General features: G+C 37.2%; 1 protein-coding gene across 1 annotated transcript in view; it reads left to right on the forward strand.

Annotated features, from left to right (window-relative positions):
• LOC128984543 (Bardet-Biedl syndrome 7 protein homolog) overlaps positions 1-9,264 on the forward strand; it is an 86,629-nt gene extending 77,365 nt beyond the window's left edge. Inside the window, exons 14-16 of the mRNA XM_054403876.1 lie at positions 4,495-4,574; positions 7,673-7,817; positions 8,999-9,264. Coding sequence (XP_054259851.1) covers positions 4,495-4,574; positions 7,673-7,817; positions 8,999-9,264 — 491 coding nt within the window. The remainder of the gene's footprint in view (positions 1-4,494; positions 4,575-7,672; positions 7,818-8,998) is intronic.
• The last annotated feature ends 1,096 nt before the right edge of the window (positions 9,265-10,360 follow it).

Genomic DNA, 10,360 nt, shown 5'->3' on the forward strand with positions numbered 1-10,360 from the left:
GGTAAAGATAGCTTATTAAATGTTAAAGAAGACTTTTCTGATAAAGTTACCTATCGTCTGTACAGTAGACTAGAGGGGGAAGAGGTTACCACGGATAACACAACAAAACTTAAACGTTGTTGGCATCTACAGAACCAAAGGAAACCTAGACTCATCCTTGGATATCATTGAAACCCTAGAAAAAACACAAACATGGAAAAATCAAGTTATTCTCATAGGTGATATCAATATAGACTGCTTGGAGCCAAACCTTCAAATGACAAAACTTAACGAAGTTCTTCTTAGCCACAATATGATACGGCTCCCCCTGCCTCCTACAAGAATAACACCTACTACAATAAGCTCAATTGACTGTGTCTGCACAAACCTAGGCAATGATGATATTCAGGTTGACGTTCTCAATGCCGGACTCTCAGACCACACAGCACAGCTCTGCAAAATTAATACCTCTGCCCCAGAAGCTCAGAATCAAACCTTCTATTCTAGGAAATTCAACCAAAGGAATGTCATGAGCTTAAAAACTATTCTTGCCCAAGAAACCTGGGAAAGTGTCTTCAATGAACATCAACCAGAGGATGCCTATCGTAACTTCAGCAAGATTATTGCAGGAGCTATTAACCAAACCTGCCCAATGGTAAAGTCAAGGAAAAAAAACAGAAAACGTCCTATAGCAAACCATGAAGCTGAGGTACTAAAGCAAGAATTTCTGCAGGCTCTGAACAAATACCTACTGAGTGGAACAGAAGAGGACAAAATTACAATGTCAAACAAGAAAAAAGATTATGACCTGAAACTGAAGACACTAAGACGACAGGCCACAGCAGTCCAAATACAGCAAGCTGATGATAAAACCAAAGCACTCTGGAGGGTCATCAACAGAGAAAGAAAGCCGACTCGAGACACATCAGAACAATCAATCACACTAGAAATAAATGGCCTCAAAACCAACAATCCTCAAAATGTTGCCAATCATCTTAATGAGTTCTTCGTTAACATAGCCAATGACACCCTTGCACAAAATCCCCAAAACCAAAATCAGCCAGCTGAAATCACAGAGGTACACTGTCAGACACCTGAGATGTCTCTTCAGTTAACAAACGAGCAGGAACTGACTCAAGTGATCAACACCCTAAAAAATAAAACATCTGCTGGAGTAGATGATATATCCGCCAGTCTACTAAAAAAATGTAAAGAAGAACTTGCTGGACCGTTAACGTACATCATCAACCGTTCTTTCCAAGAAGGAATCTTCCCAAGTGGGCTTAAAATTGCAAAGGTATACCCAAAATTCAAGAAAGGAAACCATCTGGACTCAAAGAACTACCGCCCAATTTCATTAATTTCCACATTCTCCAAAGTATTTGAAAAAATAGTACTAAACAGACTTCTTCAACACCTATCATCCAATGAACTGCTCACACCACATCAACATGGATTTGTACAGGGAAAATCAACCACATCTGCCATAATAGCGCTAACTGAATATGTAATAGATAATCTAGAAGAAGGAAACATACCAACCGCAATTTTACTTGATTTCAGCAAAGCATTTGACTGCTTAGATCATACACAACTGTGTAACAAGTTGCGAAAATTGGAATTGGTGGGAAAACTGCAGAATGGTTCAAGAGCTATTTAACTGGAAGAAGTCAGATGGTTGAACTCAAATACACTGAAAAGGGATCTACACAAACAGTAAGATCAAAGTTATTACCTGTAGTAAGGGGTGTTCCACAGGGTTCTGTGCTGGGCCCCATCCTTTTCATCTTGTTTACAAATGATCTCCCTCACTATTTGGAAGACTACAGCAAGACTCTGATGTATGCAGATGATACCGTACTCCTCATTGGGGGGAAAAACCCTGAAGCCCTTGAAATCAGCTCGTTTGTTTCCATAAACATGGCAATACAATATTGCCAAAACAACAGCTTAGTAGTTAATGAAGAGAAAACACAACAACTGGTCTTTGGCAGGAGAAATAGTGGGGTATGCAGGATCCCAGACATCGAAGGCCCAGAAGAAGCAAAGTATTTAGGTTTAATAATAGACCAGAAACTGACATGGACCCCCCATATTGACAGCCTGTGTAGTAAGCTGAATAGCAGTGTCTACGTGATAAGAAGGATAAAAACCATAAGTGACACCAACATAGCCAAGATTGCTTACCACTCACTGTTTGAATCACATCTTCGATATGGCCTTGAAGTATGGGGAAACTCATCGGCAACCAACCTCCAACGTGTGCTTATCCACCAGAAAAAAGCAGTAAGAATATTAGCAGACATGGACAAGAGAGAAAGTCACAGACCGAAATTCCGTGAGCTAAAAATCCTAACGATTACAAGCCTGTACATCCTAGCTGTGGCTACACACGCAAGCAGGCTACAGATCCAACGAGGTACGGATAGGCACAGCCATAACACCCGACAGGCTATGAATTACACACTTCCAGTCCATCATCTAACTCTTTTTGAAGAAAAGCCTTCCTACATGGGAGCGAAGTTCCTGAACCTGCTCCCAGAGACAATAAAAGGCCCCAGCATAAGCAGCTTATCGGCTTGGCTTGTGGAGAGACCGTTCTACACAGTTGAGGAGTTCATGAACTGGAGAACTTCACCGATGTTCCAGTGAGGATTAAACAATCCTCTCAATCTCTGTAATGACGCCTATTCTGTACTCTATGTTCAAGAATAAAGTATTCTGATTTCTGATTTCTGATTTCTGAACAGCTGATTAAGACAAGATAAGGGAGGATTGACCAGTAGGCCTACAACCTTGTGCGGTATCGCATGTCTTCTCACGATCGCTTGTTGTACAGTACGTGTGTGACCATGGTCGTAAAACTGTATATACAATGTGTTTCGTAAACTGTGTTAAATGTTTTGTAAATTGTGACAACCACTTCTGTGGGCAATGTTGAGACCTGTGACAGCGACTGAAGATGCATTGTAATTAATGCGAAATGCGTCTCGCAGGAGATAAGAATTTTTGACACCTTAGGCTACCAAAAAGGTAAAAATATTGATTTAAATCTTAGTTTTACGAGTTTGCTCCATCAGTTGAAAATTATTTGATTGAAAAAAGCTTCCTGTTAGTGCTTTACTGCTGTTGGACAATGCACTATAACATCCATCTGAAGAGGAATTAGTGAAAGGGGACATTAAAGCTATCTTCCTGCCTCCAAATTTTACATCCCTGATCGATCCAATGGATCAGGGAGTGATTGAATGGTTAAAAAGGCGCTATCGCAGAAGGTTCACCAGCTCAATTTTGGAAAAGTCTGAAGAAGGTGCTAACTTATTCGAGGCTATGAAAGCCCTTAATATCAAAGATGCTATCCATACGATTGCTGAGTCATGGGAAGAACTGAAGTCTGACACTCGGCGAAAATCATTGCGTAAGCTTTGGCCGGATGTTATGTACGAAAGTGATCAGATCAAAGAGGAGCAAAACAAGGACACAAAGGAAATCGTAAAAGATCTCCAAACTCTAGAGGCAAATGCCCCTGTCAGTGAAGTTGAGTTGAAGATTGGATTGCCCAATGTGACAAAGACTGTGAAACCAGGGAAGAGAGCTCAATGACGACCAGATTATTGCGGCTGTTTTTGATAACGATCGGGAAGAAAATGTGAATGAGGACTCGGATGGTGACACCCCCTACCCGGATTTCACACATGGATATTTTGTGGATCAAGAAATGGCGGAACACTGCAGCTAAGTCTGGAATTTCACCAGCTAAACAAAAATCTATAACTGACTTTTATTTCCAAGTAATTGTGTACTTAAGTAATATGAAATGAAATGAAATGAAATGAAAAAGTGCTTTATTGCTGCTTTTATTTACATTTCCAGATACCACGCAGGGCATCTGCCAAATTAACACTTTAGGCATTGGCCGGAAGGGCCGTCGGCCAGGTTGGCAACACAGCAAAGTTACAATAACACTTATCAGTACAAGTTACAATATGTACTTAAGTAATACAGTAGGCTAATTTATTTCAGTTCAGTACAGTCTTACACTATTTTTTTAATCAATAATAATAACAACTTTTGTGTGATTCATTGCAATGTTTGTAACATATAAACAACATATGTTCAATACTGTACATAATTCTAAAATTTTTATTTCTCTGTTAATACGTTTTATTAAATGACTTTTATTAAATATTGCCTTTTATCTAATAATCCGACCTTTTTTGTATTCCGACCATTCCCCCGGTCACAGAGGCGATTGTTATTTTTTTCTACTAGGACACCAGGCACGAGCCCGGGATTGTTTCTCACATTAGTACAGGTTAGACCTAGGGGTTGCGGCATTATCAGTTAGATAAAATACATTGGTGATTTGGTGGGATTTGAACCCGGAACCTCAGGGACCGAAGTCCCGCGCTCTAACCACTAGACCAGCTATCTCTCAAGAGGCGACAGATTAGAGGGGTTCTACTGTATACCTTAATTATACTTCATGGGATCATTTATATTGTTTTTTGCCAGACATCAACGATGACAGTGCAGCAAGCTTGTTGCGACGTCTCGACTCTCGGCTGAGCTCAGAAGTTGTCCTGGCTCGACAGGTTTGTGAAACATCTCACTACTACATTGTAACTTGACAATATAGAATGTATTCAAATATGTTAAGGGCCTTTGTACACTAGGCGACCATGACAGCGCTACATTGGGAGCGTTAGGTGGTGAGTACCCTTGATTGGTGAGCCACTTAATTAGCCACATCAGTTACTTTAGTATTGGAGGAAAGAACACCGCTCTGGCTCTGTACCCGAAAACGTTATAGTAAATGAATCCATTTTTATAAAAATTTTTTTTTTATTAACGATAAACATAAATTCCACAAATGGCACTATTTAAATCTTGTATTTAATGAGTTGTATAGTAGATTTTGTGGCCCACAACATATTTAATTACTTCTTTTGGAGGTTGGATTCCAAATGGGTTAAAATAAATTACAATGTCTTTATTTTTACGATATGCTGTCCAGTGTGTGCCAGATGAGCTATCTAAATTAACTATTCCGCACTCTTTTACTTTGGGTGTCAGATTTTTTAGCTCGTTTTTTAGGTACACCCCTCGGAAGTGAGGCACGTCATTTGCGGCCTCTAACAGCTGGTAGTTGTCCATATTTTTAATTAAATTTTAATCCCATTCCCAATTTTGCTTTTGCTTTCATCAAATTTCTCACGGCATAAGCTGCTGCTTTTTCAGCGAGATTTGCCTTTTTGGCAGTAACTCTAGTCCAAGCTAAGTCTGCTAATCTCATGTCTGCTTTGTTCTGATCAGCAGTATCGGGATTATTTATATAGAATATGTAAATATGACTCTCTTTGCAATAAGAGTCTAGCTTATTTTTTGGAGGTACATTTTTGGCAAATTATTCACGTTTCTTAGTTCCAGGACCACAATAGGAATATGAAGTGATGTGGAGGGGGAATGGAAGGAAACAACCCTCGGCCCCTAAAGAGTTTTAAGAATAAACCTTTGCCCTTTTTACATGTTTTCTTACCCATTTTCACTAAACAAAAATTTTCTGTTATAAAAAAAATTAAAATAGTACATAAGGAAAATATACCAAAGAAGTTGGGTCTATTTCCTACCAATATTCAATGTGTTATTTGTAGCCCAAGCGGAAGTGGAAAGACGGTTGTCATTTATATTTTAATTGTAAGAAAGGAAGCACCAAATGATGTCGAATCACAGTCGGTTGTTTTATTTGATGACATAAATAACCCAAATATTATACAATTAACTATTTTTACTTGTGCCAATCTTACAGCAAAGTACACAAATATTTACGTGATAATGTAAATTTCCTAATATTATTCAAACAAGACGATTTAAATTTAAAACATGTATATCACAATCATCTACACAATCAAGTACCCATGAACTTTTGAGAAAACTACAAGTCATACCCCCATAAACCATATACTTAAAATGTTCGTCATGACGAGAAACCTTGCTCTAAACTATCCATTTTTTCATAAATTGCCATTTAGGGTCATAATTGCTTTCCAAAGGGAACTTTCCATATACTTAATGCTAAAAATACCTCAGCTGTTCTTATTTGTATGTTATTCTTTCAATGTACTACCTAAACTGTTGTGATTATTTGTTTGAAATGCTGTAATCTGTTTTGTTTATTTCAGCCTAACTTGACCAATCAATAATTTTATTAATACTTATGAATTCAAACGGGTTGAAGCCCGGGGATAACAGCTAGTGTTGGTAATCACTTTTCATTTGACCAATTTTATTTACGATTAAACTTTCCCAAGTGTTGCATTATTAAATGTCCAACATAATCTTTCAAGTTATGAAAGAATATTGGAATTTTCTTTGTTACTTAATAGTTTAAACTTTAAATTACAATCATTGTGGGCAGCTCCACGGAATCGGCCTGTGACAATGATCTCGCACCCTATCAAAATATAGGGGCTTTTCGCAAATATGACAATGTGTTGAGTTTTGGAAAGATGCCTCTTGCTCTTGAGTCATTACAGGGGGAATATATTTCGCCATGAAGACATAAGTCTGAAATATTTTTTTGAAAAATACGTCCATAACATTTGCACCACTGTATAACTCTTCAGAAATAATTTTAAACATTCAAAAACCACATAAATCCCAAATAGGGCTTTAGTTGATATTTATAATTTATAATTTGTAATGTATTTTGTTTAGACATTTCCACTCGTTGGCATCAAAGTTCTTACAACATGTTGTGCGACGTTTTAATTTATCATTAGTGTAAAAATGTTGTAAACAGAACTTGGAAAAATACTTCTTATGATCATCTTTTGTAGACCGCAGCATTAACCTATCAAAATCACGAATTAAACAGTAATGCGATTTACGACCTTGTTGTAATAATATTAGGTCTATGTGAGTATTACTATTCATCTTAGTTATTCTTAATTGATATACTCATATCTATCATCTTCAATCTCAAATACATTAACACTTATATTATTTTGTCTTTCAAATTTATCTATATCAGATATATACGGGATATTTTATATTTGTCATATTAAACTGAATATATGAAATATATTATGAATGAGGAAATATATGATTGAAAGATAATGATACACTCTCAAAAAAACCCAATACAGTATTTTAAATATTGGGTATTAAACAGATATTAAGTGTGGTGGTTATTCCTGTGTTCTGATACATCATCCAACCTTTGTTGTGTGTAATGCATTCCTCAGTCTAAAGTCTCACATTTTGTAAGACACATTCTCCTTTTCGACTAGTTGTTATTTGTCAGATGGTAAATTGTTTACGTCGTGGTCAGTCCATAGACGGGAAAAAGATTAAAGCTACGGAAAGTTCGAAACGTTGAGATATGGATTAATCAATTTATCTCGATGAAACATGGCTCAACGAGAACAAAGTGGAGGAGCAGTAAAAAGAACCATAAATTCACCTTTTGGAAAAATAAAAGAATAACTGTCTGCCACGCTGGTATTGCTAAAGGATAGATCAATGCACCTCTTCTGACTTTTCAAAGACTATTCTCGAGTTACCATATGCTAAGCTCAAAACATATTTGGAATGTACAATGCGTAAGAGGTAGGATTGTTGGAGGAAAACTATAAAGACTTTTTTCTTGAGTTATACTCACATAGAGATTTACAATGTACAATGCGTATAGGTAGGCTTGTTGGAGGCTCTCAGAGAACTGGAGACTGTGGAAGGCAGAGACCTGCTCAGCCCCGAGTACCAGCAGATCCTTGACAACCAGAAACAGCTGTTGGAGCGATACAACAGCCAGCCTGGCTATCTCGCCCGCTTCACTGGTGATTTTAATGCCTTACTAAAATATAATAATTGCTTTAGTTGTCGTGATGACATGTTTTGATAGCTATTTTATTTGTTGAAATGATCACATAACTATTTGTTTCACATTGAAATACATGTTTTACCTAAAAAAGTATCAAATACGTCTTTATGACAATTTTTTAAACGATTTCTTGCTATTAATTTATAAAATAAACATTTTCATGTGTGTCTGTGACTTCTGGGTTATAAGTAAAATTGATTGTATTACGACAAATATTATTAAAAAATGTATTAGAAATTACAGGATTACTGATAAAATTGATACTTTAACGAATGACTGAATTTTTCAAGACTACGAGTATTCTTTAATAAGCATCTGCCTTAAACTACCTTTATAATATGATTAATTCCTCATCAGTCATATTGGTAAAATATTTACTGTATTATTAATTTACTTATAAAGCTACCTTGATTGCCTGGCTTACAAATTTTAGATTTGCACAATACATAAAATATTATGGTCTCATTTGCGTGGAATTTCTTGTTATATTATTTATAAATGACGCTATGAGATATGAACATGTATTGATTAAATTAATTATTTTCAGATACTATAGCTGAGATGTACATTGACTGGCACAAGATAAAAGGAGTTAATGTGAAAGTGAAGATTCCCGTTTTGATGGAGACATTACAAAATTATAACTTGGAAGAACTTCTTTTACATTTTAAATAAAAGCAATTCAAGTATCTATATCGATGATCAGTCATTTATCATTGGGACGCTTATTGCAGAGGGGGATAATTTTTTAGTAACAAAAATTCCTTATTTCAAATATATTGTTTCTACATAATATTGCCAAACGGCTAAATCATTATCCAAAATAAATTTATCACACACTTTTTTTAAAGTTATATATTTCGGCATTAGCCTTCTTCAGGAACGAACAAACAATAACAAATAGAAGTGTTTACCACTCTGTATCAGATGGTTTTAGCAAACAATTAGTTATTGTTTGTTTGTTCCTGAAGAAGGCTAATGCCTAAATATAGATTTTTTTTAAGTGTGATAAGTTTATTTATTTCAAATATACTTAGATTACGGATTTCATTGATGAAGAAGATTTATTGCCTAAATTCCAATCTGGGTTTATAAAAAATCATAGCACAAACACTGCATTGATAAACCTGTTTGCAGACTTGTTTGCGGCGAGAGACAGCGGCCGGTGTAGCTCTTTGATCATGCTTGATTACTCGCAGGCCCTTGACTCCATCAGCCATGGTTTGCTACTCAGCAAATTGAGACACTTTGGATTTGGGGATGTGGCAATTAGCTGGCTAAGGTCGTATTTGGGAAACAGATCCCAGGTAACCAGGATGGGTGTAGACACCTCGCCTCCCCTTAAAAAGCTTAGGGGAGTCCCGCAGGGTAGTTGTCTGGGACCCATCTTGTTTACACTCTAGACAGCCGACCTTACCACGTGTGTACGTCACTGTAATCTGCATGCATATGCAGATGACTGCCAGTTGCATTTTTCCCACCCAATCAGCTCATTCAACAGCGCCTTTGAGAATGCAAACATGGATCTTGAGAGAATAAGTGAGTGGTCAAGGAAGCACGGCCTTAAGTTGAATGTTGAAAGACGCACAGTGATCCACATTGGATCACCACCCATCGTAATCAAAAAAATCTGCGACGGTAAAGTGCATATTCAACTTGACAATGAAAAGCTTGGGGTTTGTGACACTGTCAGGACTTTGGGCGTGGTTCTTGACAGTGGTCTTACCTTCTCCAACCACATCACTTACGTTTCTCAAATTGTTTTGGGAAGGCTGCGAGGACTGTGCAGATTCCGTTCGATTCTTCCAGAGACTGCAAAATTGAAGTTGGTTCAGTCTCTGGTGTTGTCAGTGATGTACTACTGCATTTCTGCATACGGTAACAGTATTTCCCGGGAGGATATGAAGCTACTTAATAGGCTGCAAAACACCGCAGTTCGTTTTGTCTATGGACTTCATAAGCGGGAACACATATCCTCTTTCCAGGATTCTGCTGGTCTGTTACTAGCCGATTCTGTATGCAGAGTGCAAACTTGTTGTCTCATCCATCGGGTATTATCTCACAGAGAACCAAAATACCTTGTGGAGAGACTTGTGACACGTGGAGCAATTGCTCGATAGGGCACTAGGCAGGACACCCTCCTCCCCTTTCTAAAAGTTAATTTGGAAATAGGGAGGAGGGGGTTCTCCTATTTTGGCCCAACCCTTTACAATGACCTCCCCTATCAGTTCAAAAGCCTTTCGGCATTAGCTTTATAAAATAAGTTTAAAATGCATTGCAAAGCAGGCGTATAATTTTTGTTGAGGTAAATATTTTGTTTATATATTTGACTTGTAATGTTTAGTTTTAGTGACGTGAGTTATTCTGTAAACCGGTATTGTATTGAGGAGCGCTCAAGAATAAAGGCATTTTGATTTGATTTGATGATTAGGCTAGCTACAATAACGTGATATTTGATTTGAAGACCTTTTGTAGCCAATATGTTGGACGCCATTAAAA

The sequence above is a fragment of the Macrosteles quadrilineatus genome, unplaced genomic scaffold, assembly GCF_028750875.1.
Source record: "Macrosteles quadrilineatus isolate MER2022 unplaced genomic scaffold, UCM_ALF_1.0 Scaffold_2__2_contigs__length_208266976, whole genome shotgun sequence".
NCBI lineage: Eukaryota > Metazoa > Arthropoda > Insecta > Hemiptera > Cicadellidae > Macrosteles > Macrosteles quadrilineatus.